The 17,661-nt window shown below is 40.8% G+C and overlaps 2 protein-coding genes across 2 annotated transcripts in view; both read right to left on the bottom strand.

The window, feature by feature from the left end:
- The window catches only part of LOC133570632 (uncharacterized), a 296,050-nt gene extending 293,946 nt beyond the window's left edge, over nt 1-2,104 (bottom strand). Inside the window, exon 1 of the mRNA XM_072916564.1 lies at nt 1,652-2,104. Within this exon, the coding sequence (XP_072772665.1) occupies nt 1,652-1,838 (187 nt within the window). The 5' untranslated portion in view covers nt 1,839-2,104. The remainder of the gene's footprint in view (nt 1-1,651) is intronic.
- Nucleotides 2,105-5,263: 3,159 nt separating this feature from the next.
- LOC133570677 (uncharacterized) overlaps nt 5,264-17,661 on the bottom strand; it is a 48,125-nt gene continuing 35,727 nt past the window's right edge. The window contains exon 3 of the mRNA XM_072916563.1: nt 5,264-5,375. Within this exon, the coding sequence (XP_072772664.1) occupies nt 5,264-5,375 (112 nt within the window). The remainder of the gene's footprint in view (nt 5,376-17,661) is intronic.

Here is a 17,661-nt window from a genome sequence, read left to right as displayed (position 1 = left end):
ACTTGGAGGGACATCTGAGGAATTTCCTCATCGGAAAGAGGACATGACAAAAACAACTATCGACACTAAACTGAAAGTGATTGGTGGAAAGTACAGACAAGCAGTGGACGCAGGTGGAAGAAGTGGTTACGCTAGAGTTGTTTTGCTGTACTTCCAACTATGCCAGCAGATCTGGGGAGGTTCTCCATCAACTACATCCATTCCATTTGGAATAGAAGCATCAGATATTGACACAAGCTCTCACAGGAGTTGGGATTCTCCATTCACCCTTGACAGCCTGGTCACAGACAAAGATATGCCCAATGATGTACAAGAGCAGCAAGATTCCAATAGGAGCAATCCACAATCTTCTGTGGTGAAAGAGAGAAGAGCTCTACTTCAGGTATGTGGGCGCTAACTTCATTGCTAGGAAGTAATATTGTTAAAAGGCAGATAGATGTGGCATCAAAACATTTTTATATGAACTGCACTGCAATTCCAAATGCTCTCAGATGACCACTTTCAACAATGTGGAATCATATTTGTTTGAATATGATCATTGTTTGACAACAGTGTGACAAAAATACTTGCTTTGGAATCAGAAGTCAAGATGGCAAGCATAAATTAAAGTTCAGCTGTTTTACATGTATTTAATTAGGCTTGTATTAAAAATGCTGTGAGTAGTTTCTTGTAATAAATAATATTGAGTTAAGTAAAACTGCAGTTGCATTAAATGTTTTTTTTCCTGTCAAAATTAAAATACCTCAAAGTGTTGTATTGACACACATTGTTTCCCGACGATGTTGACGGCCATTTGAAATGTTGTAAATAACATGTCACTATCTTGGCTTTATCTCAAATAATGCATTCATGATTGTTGAAAGTAATTTTGTAAAAATCCTCGTAATTTCTTTTTTTTTTTCACTAGGCAAAACTCAACAGCCACAAGCAGGACAGACTAAAAGGAAAACTTCCAATGGAGACAAAGTTGCTGAATGCAGTAGAAGACGACGTCCGGATAAAGAAGAGACTTCTGGACATGATGGAGACATCAGAGAAGCAATCGTCTGACAATTTAGACAAACTAACATCAAATTACTAAGTCAAAATATTGACTTACTAAGTCATAATAATGACATAATTAATATCTCAGGTAACTAGGATTGTTTTGTGTTTTGTTTGTACTTTACGGAAAAAATATGGAGGTATATATCGTATATCGCCATTCTGCAAATGGAGCGGAAAACACAACCAAAAATTGTAGCCTTCTTTATTTCTCTAATATTTTTATTTAATATAAGATATTGTTATTTGGTTATTTTTTAATAAACAATGTGTTCAATGTAATCGGAGTCTGTAGTCTGACCCATCACCCCTGATCACCCCCTGGGAGGTGAGGGGAGCAGTGAGCAGCAGTGGTGCCCGCGCCCTGGAATAATTTTGGGTGATTCAACCCCAAATTCCAACCCTTAATGCTGAGTGCCAAGCAGGGAGGTAATGGCTCACATTTTTATAGTCTTTGGTATGACTCGGCCGGGGTTTGAACTCACAACCTACCCATCTCAGGGCGGACACTCTAACCACTAGGCCACTGTTTGACCATTTATTGAAGAAAGGTGTTAATAATCATATATAAAGTTAGTAAAGATGTGAGAGTAAGAAATCAACAAACCTGTTCTGTGTAACACAACTTGATGTTTCTTGAAAACAGCGTCCAGTAGTTGATTGTTCTCCTCCTTTGTTCTAGAAAGTTCCGCCTCGTATTCTGCTATCGTTCTTTCTAACACTACAAATATTTCTTCAACGGCAGCAGTTAGTCGCTGATCCACCAACGCTCTCAACATGTGTAATGTAGACATTTTCACACAATCACAACACTTTACTCTCACACTTGATCTCTACTTAGCGATGTGTTGATAACTTCTGTTAGCAGCTAACAAGCTAAGCTAACTAGCGAGCTAAGCTAACTAACAATAAGCGAGCACGAGAAGCAGCAAAGTGCTTCTAGCGCATCGAGACGATTTTATCCTTAAATAAAGAATCAACAATGTATTTTATACGACGTAAATATTTCAAACTGAAGAACAAAAAATAAGACTGACTTATTAGCGTCCTTCTGGCTTCTTTCTGCGTCAATGTGCTTTCACGACAGTTGGCACGCTTGACGTTACAAGACGGTTCTGCTCTCGTCTATGACTGCTCTGCTCTCGCGAGATGTGTCATGCGCAGAAGACTCAAAGCTTTGGAGTAAAACAGGAGCGTGATCACTTTTTGATTTTCTACATTTATTTTGCATTATTGACTTTGTTAAAACTGTTGTTTTTAATAAAATCATTAATTGTATTATTTTGTTGAAATTGTTTCACTAACTAAAATGATGTATATATTGTTGTATTACTCACCAATAAGTCCATACATTTTGGTCCTGTGTTTTATTCTGATGATAATGAAAAATGAGGTAAAAGGCAAAGTGAAAGTGAAACTAAGCTACTGCCTCTCGCCTACACGTCAATTTATCGTGCGGTAGCCAAAAGTCACCAGTAGATGGCAGTGCAGTATTGTAAAGTCCTACATATAGTACCATTGAAATGTTGCTGCTCATATTAATAAAACGCTAAATCCTTTATTTTGACAAAATACCTCTAGTAGTGATACAAATGTGCTCTGGCAAAATAATCTTATTTCCTTTGTTTGGCTTGAAAGAAGCTATGAAAATAAACATGACAAAAAATGAGTAAATCTCCGCCATTTAGGTTTTTTTTATAAGTTCTCGGGAAGAAAAACAAGGTTGTAGATGATGTGAAAGGACCAAATCCTCTGTTTAAGAATAATATGAATAATAATAATCAATGTTATTTATAAGGTGCCTTTCTAGAGACGATACAAACATTACAACATTGAACAATATAAAACAGAAAATGTCAGTTTAGACAAGAAACTAGAAATAGCTGAAATGAAAGTGAATAAGCATTCTGGAATAAGTGTGTTCTTGATTTGAAAAGGCTAAATGAGTCCATACTGTGGAAGTCTTGCTGTTCCAAAAATATGGAGGGTCAAATGGGACAAAATTAAACAAATAAATACATCTTTAAATAATTACTTAAATGTGATAATTCATTACAAATGGAATTAAATACATAAATGTATTTTATCTTTCAAACTCAGCCATCAAGGTCAGTGGGCGGGTCCTAACATCTGATTAGTTCCACCGACCAGAGAGAATAGCGGTTGATATCTTCGTCCGAAAGTGAGGAAATTGTTACATCTTTGTAACTGTTTTAGACGTAAGTTTGCTTGTTATCTGTATGTGGTATATAAGTTCCTGCCATGTGCCCATATTTGGTGTTTTTCACTTCCTCGTGCTGTTCACAGGCTTCCACACCAGCTGCCTGATATGCAAACGGGGCACACCTGTACTATGTTGGCAATCAGTCTCCTATTTCAGTCCAGATTGTCAACCAGACAGCGTTGGATCATTGCTTCGCGTACGTGTGATGCTTCCGGTACAAAATTAGTTCCGTCTCTTGTGCATTTACTTCTGCACTCGCCTTCTTTTTTTTTTCTTCACTCCTATTGTGGTTGAGTTTTCTGTTCTTTCCTCCCCTCCATGTGAGTATTTTCTCTGCATCCTTGGGGTCACGTCGATAAGCTGCATTCCAGCTCCTGACAGAAATAACTGTAATAAATTCCTCTACTTTATTTGATACATGCGGGTCAGCATAGGTCTTACTTCTACATGTTGCACATCTACAAGCAACTCCCAAAAAGTATTTAAAAGTTTGTCCTTCAAAGACGTCACGTTTTCAAATACTTTTAAAGTTCCAAAGATATGAAGATATGACGGGGCGAGGTTGTGGATAATCTTGAAAGTAAGAATGATCTTAAATTGGCTACGGTCTTTGACGAGGAGCCAGTGGAGTTGCTGCAAGACCAGGGTGATGTACTGGACTAAGGGGGTTCTGGTGAGTATCTGGCTGGGGGAGTTGAAAGATTCAAGGAACTTTGTTTAAGACACATAAGATGGCAGGAAAACTAATAACCAAGGTTCAGGATTTAACCCAATGAGTACCACATAAAAGTATAGGCATGGGTTATTAAAGCATCATTTAATACAGCCAAACTTCCCTCTCCCACCAGCTTGGACCCAGAATTGGATTCAAAAGGACCCCCTTACAGGCAGTACACCAGACAAATGGACCCACTTCAGGGACGTAGTAACAGCGACTGCACAAGCTGTGTTTGGCAAGAAGCAGATAATTAATCAAGACTTGTTTGATCAGTACAACATGGCTGTACAGGCGCAATTTGATGAAAAAAGAAGGGCCTATATTGACCCGTGGATCCCAACATGACAGATTCAAAGACTGTCAAGCCAAAGTCCAAAGAGAGCTTTGCTCTATGCAATACATTTGGTGGGAGTCAAAAGCTGAGGAAATCCAGCGTTACGCAGACTCTATCAACTTCAAAATGCTCTTCAGCAGTCTCAAAGTCATCTTCGGTCCAGCCAAAGGGGGCACTGCATGCCCTCTCTCTGTTGATGCATCCACCAAATTAAAGAGCAAATATTGGATCAGTGGGCGTTGGGAATAAATATTTAGTCAGTTCCTCAACAGACCACCTTCTGTTGACCAAGAGGCATTACAACAGATACCACACAAGCCAACTAAGGCGTGCCTGTACCTCCCTCCTACTGGGGGAAAGTGAGAACTGCCATGGACCAGACACGCTGTGGTAAAGCAGCAGTTCAGAATGGCATACCTGCCGAAGTGTACAAAGCCTTAGGACCCACAGCCTTCAAGGCATTTCACGACATCCTGTTAACCATTTGGGACAAAGGAGATACGTACCCTGACCTTTGAGATGCCACCATTGTCATATTATGTTTTAAAAAATGACAGAAATTCAGACTGTGGTAACTACAGAGGTATATCGCTTCTCTCTATCGATGGAAAGATTCAAGCTTGTGTCCTGCTAAAATAGACTAACAGATGGCATTCATGAGAATCACAATGTGGTTTCTGTCCGGGCAGAAGCACTGTTGACCGGGTATTTGCGATATGCCAACTCCCAGAAAAGTGTATTGAGCAACAGATGGACCTGTAGGTCTTTGTTGAACTAACCAAGGATTTTGACACAGTGAATCGTGAAGCACTCTGGTCTATGTTGGCAAAATTGGGTGGCCCAGACAAGTTCACAATAATGATAAGTCTCTCTCACGATGACATGATTGGTCAGGTCCTCTCAAACGGGGACTATACTGGCAGCTTTGGGATCAGTAATGGTGTCAACCGTCAACCTCTTCTTCATGTAAGTCATCCCCCATGCTGTCAAGGACCTTGGCATTGGCGTCTACTTCAGATAACAAGACGGATCCGTGTTTGATCTGAGATGTTTCGCTGCAAAGACACAAAAAAAAATCATCTTCAAGGCTCTTTCGCTGATGACAATGCGCTTCATGGCTCACAAGGAGGACCATCTCCAAGTCATTAACGACCGTTGTGAGACATGACATCAGACCAGTGATGCTCTTGTGGGTCATGCAGCCCTTCGAGGCATCTGTGCTTAAAGTCTTTATCAATGAATCTGTATACAATAGGGGCCTAGATCTTCTTGCAAAATAACACATTTCGAGTCCTCAGTGTCAGCCAATCTGGGTCAAGGCACCAATTGAAAGAATAGACTTTTATTTTTGTTAAAACACCACAAAGAATCAGACCATTAGTCCTAAAAAACAGACATTTTATTCTACAAGGTCACATGCAAAGGATACAGCGCTGGTTTGAATCTGCTAGTACAAACAAAAATGTCTATCTTACAAAAGGTGTGCATAATTATATTGTACAAGTAGTATGACGGCTGGCACCACCATGGTGGAGACTTGTTTTGGAGACAGCAAGCCTGTGAAGGGGAACACTGAACCATAACATCATCATCACTTCTTAAATGTTAGCAGAAGTACAAAGTGATGTGTTAGTACACAATTAAAAATATTAGTAAGAATGGATAATAAATATAAACTGTTGTGTGGATGTTGTTTTCCAGGATGTGTAACTAGGAAACATATGTACATGTTTGCTATTGAAGTAATTGAAAAGTAACTAAAAGTGATTTGGGGTTTGTTTGATTGTCATTTAGTTGAAATCAAAAAAAAAAAAAAGTATAGTCAGATGTTAATGAAACTGTCAGGACATGTCAGAAATGGGATAAGGAACAAGTGATTAGATTTTGATGTTGATCCTGATCATCATTTTTGGATTCTGCCTTCTTTTGAGGGATTCTTTACTACTGGGAGATTTGGCCTGGTGGAGGTCTGCGCAACACTTTTCTATTTTACTGCTGCTGTTCTCACCAGCACACTTGTGTTTGTTATGTTGGTACTCATGAGAGAATCTTTCATCACACACACTGCAACTCAACACTTTTTCTCCAGTGTGTCTTCTCATGTGACTTTTCAAATCTCGACTTTGTGCAAAACTTGAACCACACACTGAACAGGAAAAAGTTTTTTCTCCAGTGTGTATTCTCATGTGTCATTTCAGATGACATTGGTATTTAAAGGTTTTGTCACAGTCAGAACATTTGAAGTGAGTGTTGTCAGTGTGACATGTCTTATCATCTTTAGAGTCTTCATCATCAGTGTCAGGAGAGTGTGACGTTGTGTCCTCACTATCTGATAGTGGAGCTAAGATCTTGTCTGCTTGTGATCCTCCACAGTGGTCTCCATCAGCTTCTGTTGTCATGTGTTGTGTTGAGCTGCTGCTTGGAGGCTCCGCCTCTCTCTTCTCCTCACTTTCACCTTTGACCTCATCATCTTCACTCTTCACAGGGACACCAGTCACTGGGAACTCCACCAGTCCTTCAATATGATCTCCCTCCTGACTGATGCTGTGTTCCTCCTCTTCCTCTTTAATGTGGGGGGTCAGTGAGTCTTCCTCTTCCTTTTTACAGGGAAGGGTCTGTGTCAAAGAGGAAAAGGAGAAGCCAGAGGGTCCGTGGTGCCTGGTCTTCCTCTGTGGTGGATCCTCCTTCAACATCCAGAAGTTGTTCTTCACAGACGTATGCAGGACACAAAATGACAAACATGCTTGAAAAATGTCCAGATTTTCTCGGTCTGCAGGTGTACCTAATGTTGTGGCCCAGCAGCGACTGCAGCACAAATTTCATATTTCATTCATTCGCAACTCCTCCAACACGAACATTATTGTTTTTGCACTTTTGGCTTCTTATTAAATAACTTTTTCAAATACATTCAATCTTGCACGTGGAAACTTTAAGTGTGGGCTTTAGTTGATATAACACTCCCGTCAGGGGGTGCATTCTACGCCGGGGGTGCATTATCCGGCACAACACCTGGAACCTGACGCTACAAGGTGTATGTGTGTGTGTAAGGGGGTTTGGCGGGGTTTGGAGGTAGCGGGGGTGTATATTGTAGCGTCCCGGAAGAGTTAGTGCTGCATGGGATTCTGGGTATTTGTTCTGTTGTGTTTATGTTGTGTTACTGTGCGGATGTTCTCCCGAAATGTGTTCGTCATTCTTGTTTGGTGTGGATTCACAGTGTGGCGTATATTTCTAACAATGTTAAAGTTGCTATACAGCCACTCTGTGTAAACTGTATCGCTGTTGATGAAGTATGCTTTGCATTTACATGTGTGTGCGTACTGAAGCCGCTCACATCTTGTGACTGCGCGGGCACGTTGTTCGAAGGGATGCAAAGCGGATGTGACATCAGCTCGTAAAGGACGTTAAAAGCAGTGCCTGCAAGGCACGCCCCCAAGACTGTGGAATACGAGATATAATGACTGATGAACACCTTTGTTCGATAATGAGGGTTGCCTCAGCTCAAAGCCTGATCCCCGACATTAATGAACTAGCATCCAAGAAAAGATGCCAGGTATCTGGCTTTGGCACATCAGATTGGATCAGTGTGTTGCAAACTGAGCAGTTTAAAGTCCTGAATGGTTGGTTTATTCATTATTTTACTGGTATTTTCAAATGTATTAGCCTGTGGAAAAAGTTAATGTATATATGTACCTCAGACGGCTGCAAATAGAAAAGAGGCATTCAATTTTGATTTAAATTGTATTTGATATGCCATTGATATTTTTTAATTATTATTATTATTATTTGAAACTGGATTTTGCATGTCACTATAAAGTTATATAAGCCTTGCTTGTTCAATATTTAATGCAAAACTTGTTTGGGTCCCTATTAAAAGGTTAATTTGTTCAACCTTGGCCCGCGGCTTTGTTCACTTTTACATTTTGGCCCACTCTGTATTTGAGTTTGACACCCTTGGTTTACATGTACTTAAAATAACAAGTTAGTATATGAATTGGCCTGAAAACAAACACACTGCTGTTTACAACATTATTCACAGGAAAAGAAAACCACTTTTTACAAGGGGTGGGCAAAATGGCCTAAAATCTATATTGCCATAAATTCCCTTTTGCCCGAATGCAGCTGGGATAGGCTCCAGCGCCCCCTGTGATTGTATTGTCAGTTACTGATGTATAAAGTTGGAAAAATATGAGGTTGTTTACAATGTAAATCTGTATTCTGTATTGTTGTCTCTGCTATGGCGCCATCTTGTGGTCAAGTTTGCTCACTGCGAGTGCTGTGGGTTGAAAGTGTATTTCCTTTTGCTTCGTGCCTTGAACCCCAAGTATGGTTACGTCATTTATCTCGCCAAGCAACGTTTGTAAGTGTAACCGGGGATTTCCACTGGATGTGAAATGGCGGCGCCACGGCGACAGACTCGTTCCGTTTTTTGTTTTGAAGTCAACATGTCAGTTTCCACCGCCTGACTTCTATATTTAGTGGTCGACATAACAAGGCGGTTCAATTGAGCTAAAATCTGCTCGTGTGGGACAAGAAGTCATGCATAAACACAAAATAAATGATCCAGTTTACTTTCAAAGTAGAATATTCTGTTTAAGGTGGATGGCATTCTACACTTTGAAAATACCTAATGGACATGAAGTCCACTTGTCAAAAGGTTTTCAGACCTAATTTTACCTTCTTGACACAAATAGACGAAGACATGCTGATTCTAAAAGGCCCAAAATGAAAGAATCATACAACAGGCATATCCCCCGGCAGCCATATGGGGGCATGTGTCAAATACCAGCTGATACGAGGCCTTGAATAAAAATCATTCTCCTACAGTTTCAAAGCAATGTGTACATTAAAATTCAGCGTTGTATTAAAATGACTAGTTCCACCTCCAACATGAACACTAACACTACTAACACTACTGTACACAGGAAAACGTGTGGAGGAGAATTGCAAGTAGCCGAAACAAAGATTGAAAATGACTGACAAAAGGCTCAATTTGTTCATGTACCGTATTTTTCAGACTATAAAGCGCACTTAAAATACTTTCATTTTCTCAAAACTCGACAGTGCGCCTTATAGCCCGGTGCGCCTAATGTACGGCATAATTCTGGTTGTGCTTACCGACCTCGAAGCAATTTTATTTAGTGCAAGGTGTAATGATAAGTGTGACCAGTAGATGGTAGTCACACATAAGAGATACCTGTAAACTGCAATATGACGCCATTAAACAACAAAACGTTTTAAGTTCCATTGAAAATAAAGAACATTACACACACAAAAATCTGTCAAAATGTTTTAGTAGGACTTTAAAAGCCGCACGGCTTGATGGATTGTCGGACCATTACGGCTACCGTAGTCAGAGATACAAGTATTACTATGGTGTGTGTATAAGGACCACAAAATGGCACCCATTAGCAGACATATTATCTGGCGTTTTGTTTCGCAATATTATGCAAAACCAACTTTTCTTACCTTCTGGTACCTGCTGATGTGTATTTGGGATCTGCAGAAGTCCTGAAAATGTGCGCACGTCCGTGCCGATGCCATAAGCTTCTTCTTTTTCCTTATCTTCTTGTTATGGGACATTCACCCTCTGCTGTTGCCATTTCTAATACAAAGTAGTGTAAATGATAAATGGGTTGTACTTGTATAGCGCTTTTCTACCTTCAAGGTACTCAAAGCGCTTTGACACTACTTCCACATTTACCCATTCACACACACATTCACACACTGATGGAGGGAGCTGCCATGCAAGGCGCTAACCAGCACCCATCAGGAGCAAGGGTGAAGTGTCTTGCTCAGGACACAACGGACATGACGAGGTTGGTACTAGGTGGGGATTGAACCAGGGACCCTTGGGTCGCGCACGGCCATTCTTCCACTGCGCCACGCCGTCCCTCCCTGTAAAATGATGTCAGTAAAGCTCTAAAACATACCGGTGTAGTGAGTTTACATTATTCACCCAAGGAACTTTAGTTATTAGAGACTTCCGGTCGGACGCTTTTTCACGGGACACATTTCCAATGTTGTTGTTGCACTAGTGAGCCACGGATGAGGAGATGCTGCTCCGTTATTGATTGAAGTAAAAACTAAATGTCATTAAAACAGTTAACTCCATCTTTTGACACTTCTTCCACCCCCGTCCTTGCATGCTACACCGCTACAACAAAGATGACGGGGAGAAGACGCTGTCGAAGGTGAGCCACGTAAATAAGACCGCCCCAAAATGACGCATCCGGAAGCGACTGTCAGAAAGTGTCGGTATATATGTATTTACATATTTTTGCTCATTAGCGCATTAATTTCAAAAACACATCACAACGTTCGTTTTTTTTAACAAGATTACTGAATATTACACACTACAGAATTCATGAGAGCCAACAAACAAACAAAAAACATCACCTACTGTACAAAGTCTGCTGTGACTATGACACAGACTGATATAATCTTGTTATATTCCCATTTAGATAAACAATGATTCATAATCGTCGCACAGAAGAGAGGGGTGAAACCAAGCATCTTTTTGTGTCGTTCGCCACTGCCGGGTCTAAATTGGCTGTCAAACGGTACCAACTTGTCAAAGTACATCTTCATCCTTCTACTATCCAGGTGAGAGGCATAATTCATGATCTGGAATAATCTTTCACCAGCACCGAGGCGAGGAAGGAGCTCACCAGCCGGTGATGTCAACATAGACACACAAGCTATAAATAGTTTGTCTGCGTTAGCACTTACAATAACAATATCATTAATACTTTGTTGGTATTCAAACCACTAAATGCAAATGGAGTATTGTTGGCACTTTTTGGATGGTTATAGAGGACCTCCCATTGGCTCCATTGCAAGTGGACATTTTTTTACAAACCCCATTTCCATATGATTTGGGAAATTGTGTTAGATATAAATATAAACGGAATACAATGATTTGCAAACCATTTTCAACCCATATTCAGTTGAATATGCTACAAAGACAACATATTTGATGTTCAAACTCATAAACTTTTTTTTTTTTTGCAAATAATCATTAACTTTAGAATTTGATGCCAGCAACACGTGACAAAGAAGTTGGGAAAGGTGGCAATAAATACTGATAAAGTTGAGGAATGCTCATCAAACACTTATTTGGAACATCCCACAGGTGTGCAGGCTAATTGGGAACAGGTGGGTGCCATGATTGGGTATAAAAACAGCTTCCCAAAAAATGGTCAGTCTATCACAAGAAAGGATGGGGCGAGGTACACCCCTTTGTCCACAACTGCGTGAGCAAATAGTCAAACAGTTTAAGAACAACATTTCTCAAAGTGCAATTGCAAGAAATGTAGGGATTTCAACATCTAGAGTCCATAATATCATCAAAAGGTTCAGAGAATCTGGAGAAATCACTCCACGTAAGCGACATGGCCGGAAACCAACATTGAACGACCGTGACCTTCGATCCTTCAGACGGCACTGTATCAAAAATTGACATCAATCTCTAAAGGATATCACCACATGGGCTCAGGAACACTTCAGAAAACCACTGTCACTAAATACAGTTGGTCGCTACATCTGTAGTTGCAAGTTAAAGCTCTACTATGCAAAGCGAAAGCCATTTATCAACAACATCCAGAAACGCCGCTGGCTTCTCTGGGCCCGAGATCATCTAAGATGGACTCATGCAAAGTGGAAAAGTGTTCTGTGGTCTGACGAGTCCACATTTCAAATTGTTTTTGGAAATATTCGACATCGTGTCATCCAGACCAAAGGGGAAGCAAACCATCCTAACTGTTATCGACGCAGAGTTGAAAAGGCAGCATGTGTGATGGTATGGGGGTGTATTAGTGCCCAAGGCATGGGTAACTTACACATCTGTGAAGGCACCATTATTGCTGGAAGGTACATACAGGTTTTGGAACAACATATGCTTTTTGGGGCGGCATGGCGTAGTGGGTAGAGCAACCGTGCCGGAAACCTGAGGGTTGCAGGTTCGCTCCCCGCCTCTTACCATCCAAAAATCGCTGCCGTTGTGTCCTTGGGCGGGACACTTCACCCTTTGCACCCGGTGCCACTCACACCGGTGAATTGAATGATGAATGATAGGTGGTGGTCGGAGGGGCCGTTGGCGCAAATTGCAGCCACGCTTCCGTCAGTCTACCCCAGGGCAGCTGTGGCTATGAAAGTAGCTTACCACCACCAGGTGTGAACGAATGATGGGTTCTACATGTAAAGCGACTTTGGGTACTTAGAAAAGTGCTATAGAAATCCAAGTTATATATATATATATATGCTGCCATCCAAGTGCCGTCTTTTTCATGGACGCCCCTGCTTATTTCAGCAAGACAATGCCAAGCCACATTCAGCATGTGCTACAACAGCATGGCTTCATAAAAAAAGAGTGCGGGTACTTTCCTGGTCCGCCTGCAGTCCAGACCTGTATCCCATCAAAAATGTGTGGCGCATTATGAAGCGTAAAATACGACAGCGGAGACCCCGGACTGTTGAACGACTGAAGCTCTACATAAAACAATAGGAAACAATTCCAATCCAAAGCTTCAACAATTAGTTTCCTCAGTTACCAATCGTTATTACTATATTTATACCCAAGTGAAGTGAATTATATTTATGTAATACATCCATATTTCAAACTATCTAATCTATAAATGAATGAATGAATGAATGAATGAAATAAGTTTATTTCGGTCATAGAATCAACCATCAACCATTAACCATTGTGTGTGACAGACTATACATTTATAACAATCATACACATTTACACACAAAAGGAAAAGAAAAGAAAAGAAAAAGCATGACCGAAAAAGGAATAGGCTAAGCCAAAGCTTATATTTGGCTATCCTAAACCTTCACTGAAAATAAGATTACCTGGAACATCAACGTTAAAAAAAAAAATGTAGAAGCATATTAACAAGATAGTTACACAAACAACAATGATGTCACACATGTTATATGTGCTGATGTTGTTAGAAAGTCAACATTAAAGTCTTGACAGTTTATTTCAAATCCTGCAGTTTCATTTGCTGCTGCTGTTCTCACCAGCACACTTGTGTTTCTTACACTGGTACTTAGAAGACAATCTTTCACCACACACACTGCAACTACACACTTTCTCTCCTGGGTGTCTTCTCATGTGTCTTTTCAAATGTTGACTTTGTGTAAAACCTTTACCACAAGTTGAACAGGAAAAGGTTTTTTCACCAGTGTGTGTTCTCATGTGTTCTTTCAAAGATTGACTTTGTGTAAAACCTTTACCACAGATTAAACAGGAAGAAGGTTTTTCACCAGTGTGTGTTCTCATGTGTACTTTCAAATATTGACTTTGTCTAAAACCTTTACTACAGATTGAACAGATAAAAGGTTTTTCACCTGTGTGTGTTCTCTTGTGTCTTTTCACACTCTGACTTTGTGTAAAACCTTTACCACAAGTTGAACAGGAAAAAGGTTTTTCACCAGTGTGTATTCTCATGTGTACTTTCAAATGTTGACTATGTGTAAAACCTTTACCACAGGTTGAACAGGAAAAGGGTTTTTCACCAGTGTGTGCTCTCATGTGTATTTTCAAAGATTGCCTTTGTGTGAAACCTTTACCACAGAATGAACAAGAAAAAGGTTTTTCTCCAGTGTGTCTTCTTGTGTGTGTTTTCAGATCACTATGGTATTTAAAAGTTTTGTGACAGTGAGAACATGTGAAGTGAGTGTTGTCAGTGTGACATGTTGCATCATCTTTAGAGTCTTCATCATCAGTGTCAGGAGAGTGTGACGTTGTGTCCTCACTATCTGATAGTGGAGCTAAGATCTTGTCTGCTTGTGATCCTCCACAGTGGTCTCCATCAGCTTCTGTTGTCATGTGTTGTGTTGAGCTGCTGCTTGGATGCTCCGCCTCTCTCTTCTCCTCACTTTCACCTTTGACCTCATCATCTTCACTCTTCACAGGGACACCAGTCACTGGCATCTTGGTGACATCAACCTCCTCCAGTCCTTCAAGATGCTCTCCCTGCTGACTGATGCTGTGTTCCTCCTCTTCCTCTTTAATGTGAGGGGTCAGTGGGTCCTCCTCTTCCTCTTTAAAATGGGTGATGAGTGGGTATTCCTCTTCCTTCTTAATGTGGGAGGGCTGTGACTCCTCCGTCCGCATCCTGAAGCTCCACTGCTGTTGCTCAGGGTGAAGATGTTCTTCACAGACGTCTGCAAGACAAACACACCATCTCTGCTCAGTCACACAATGCATTCAGTACTTTTACATGCACTTATTTTTCGTTCTATTTTATCCACTAGCGACGCTGAGATCATTATTCATGCGTTCGTTACGTCTCGTCTCGACTATTGTAACGTATTATTTTCGGGGCTCCCTATGTCTAGCATTAAAAAATTACAGTTGGTACAAAATGCGGCTGCTAGACTTTTGACAAGAACAAGAAAGTTTGATCATATTACGCCTATACTGGCTCACCTGCACTGGCTTCCTGTGCACTTAAGAAGTGACTTTAAGGTTTTACTACTTACGTATAAAATACTGCACGGTCTAGCTCCGTCCTATCTTGTCGATTGCATTGTACCATATGTCCCGGCAAGAAATCTGCGTTCAAAGAACTCCGGCTTATTAGTGGTTCCCAGAGCCCAAAAAAAGTCTGCGGGCTATAGAGCGTTTTCTATTGGGGCTCCAGTACTATGGAATGCCCTCCCGGTAACAATTAGAGATGCTACCTCAGTAGAAGCATTTAAGTCCCATCTTAAAACTCATTTGTATACTCTAGCCTTTAAATAGCCCCCCTGTTAGACCAGTTGATCTGCCGTTTCTTTTCTTTTCTCCTCTGCTCCCCTTTTCCTTGAGGGGCGGGGGTGCACAGGTCCGGTGGCCATGGATGAAGTGCTGGCTGTCCAGAGTCGGGACCCGGGGTGGACCGCTCGCCTGTGCATCGGCAGGGAACATCTCTGCGCTGCTGACCCGTCTCCGCTCGGGATGGTGTCCTGCTGGCCCCACTATGGACTGGACTCTTACTATTATGTTGGATCCACTATGGACTGGACTCTCACAATATTATGTCAGACCCACTCGACATCCAATGCTTTCGGTCTCCCCTAGAGGGGTGGGGTTACCCACATATGCGGTCCTCTCCAAGGTTTCTCATAGTCATTCACATCGACGTCCCACTGGGGTGAGTTTTTCCTTGCCCGTATGTGGGCTTTGTACCGAGGATGTCGTTGTGGCTTGTGCAGCCCTTTGAGACACTTGTGATTTAGGGCTATATAAATAAAGATTGATTGATTGATTGATTGACTTAGGAAAAACAAGTTCTCGTATGAACTGTCTTGAAATCTCAGTGACGCACAAACATGCTGCTCTTTACAACATTATTCACAGGAAAATAAAAACAAACCAGGACAACAGGACTTTTTACTATGGATAGACGATATGGTTTAAAATTGATTTTGTGATATATTATTTCATATAGAATTACTAATAGAACCATTTTAAAACAGGCTACACAGGCTCCTAATTTAGTTGCTGAAATATGCAGTAAAATATTACATCATTTCCAGTATTATTTTCTCAAATAAAGTAACCAGATATTAACAGTAAATAAACAAGTACATTAATAATAATTGTTTCGACAAATTAATACAATTAGAAATGACACAATATGTTACTGCATATGTCAGCTGCCAAATTAGGAGCCTTTGTAACCAGTTGTGACATTCTTCTATTATCAATCATATACCAAATGATATATCAAAACATATATTGTTATTAGGATATAGATTTTAGGTCATATCGCCCATACCAAACATTGGTTCGCCGAGTCATTTTGTTTGGCCCACCAAATATATTTATTTTTTATATTCTTCAGATGTGTGTGTATTAAGGGTGTAACAGTAAGTGTATTTGTATTGAACCGTTTCGGTACGGGGGGTTCGGTTTGGTTCGGCGGTGTACCGAACGAGTTTCCACAGGAACATATTAAGTAGCACACCGCACGTCGTGTAAACAATGCACACCGAGGCACAACACACGGCATGCTAGCAGCGACCGGGCTACTACAACATGTAAAAGCCAGAGCTGGAAGACCCTCTTTCCTCGTTAAGATCTCCCGTTTGGGAACACTCCGGCTTCGCGGTGCGATACAACAATGGATAACATTGCTTCAACGAAGAGAAAGACAAACAAACACAGCTACCACCGCATTCAAGCAGCCTCTCCTCGGCAAGTCATGCAGGGCTAAAGCAATAACGAATGCCGTTGGTGTTTTTATAGCAGCAGTTTTAAGACTATATTGCATTAAAATCTATATTTTGACCCACTTCTATGGTGGAAAAACAATGAGCCCATATATATCCCCTTACTGCCAAGTTAGCCAGGCACTACCTCGCCATACCTGCTACCTCCGTGCCCAGCGAAAGGGTATTTTCCACAGCTGGAGACATTGTAACTGCAAGCAGGTCTGCTCTTTCTGCACACAATGTGGATAAACTGATTTTTCTGGCAAAAAACATGAAGATTGAGTGAAAGTCACCAGGGTTAAAGGCTGAGGGGGGAAAAGAAAATTTAATCTGAGGATGAGTTGACTTGAAACTGTTTAATGTTGCACTTTTTGTATGGAGAAGAAAAGTTTTGTCATTTTATTTAATCTGAGCAACAACTTGAAGCAGTTTAATGTTGCACTTTATATGTAGAAAAGTTTTGTTAGGAAACCAAGTCTGAGCCTTATCTTATTTAGTTTTCATTTTATATACAGTGGGGCAAAAAAGTATTTAGTCAGCCACCGATTGTGCAAGTTCTCCCACTTAAAATGATGACAGAGGTCTGTAATTTTCATCATAGGTACACTTCAACTGTGAAAGACAGAATGTGAAAAAAAATCCAGGAATTCACATTGTAGGAATTTTACAGAATTTATTTGTAAATTATGGTGGAAAATAAGTATTTGGTCACTTCAAACAAGGAAGACCTCTGGCTCTCACAGACCTGTAACTTCTTCTTTAAGAAGCTCTTCTGTCCTCCACTCGCTACCTGTATTAATTAATAAACCTGTTTGAACTCGTTATCTGTATAAGACACTTGTCCACAGCCTCAAACAGTCAGACTCCAAACTCCACTATGGCCAAGACCAAAGAGCTGTCGAAGGACACCAGGAAAAGAATTGTAGACCTGCACCAGACTGTGAAGAGTGAATCTACAATAGGCAAGCAGCTTGGTGTGAAAACATCAACTGTGGGAGCAATTATCAGAAAATGGAAGACGTACAAGACCGCTGATAATCTCCCTCGATCTGGGGCTCCACGCAAGATCTCATCCCGTGGGGTCAAAATGATCATGAGAACGGTGAGCAAAAATCCCAGAACCACACAGGGGGA

This window comes from Nerophis lumbriciformis, linkage group LG28, assembly GCF_033978685.3.
Source record: "Nerophis lumbriciformis linkage group LG28, RoL_Nlum_v2.1, whole genome shotgun sequence".
NCBI lineage: Eukaryota > Metazoa > Chordata > Actinopteri > Syngnathiformes > Syngnathidae > Nerophis > Nerophis lumbriciformis.
The sequence above is the reverse complement of the archived record's forward strand: the minus strand, read 5'-3'. Positions and strand labels throughout refer to the sequence as shown.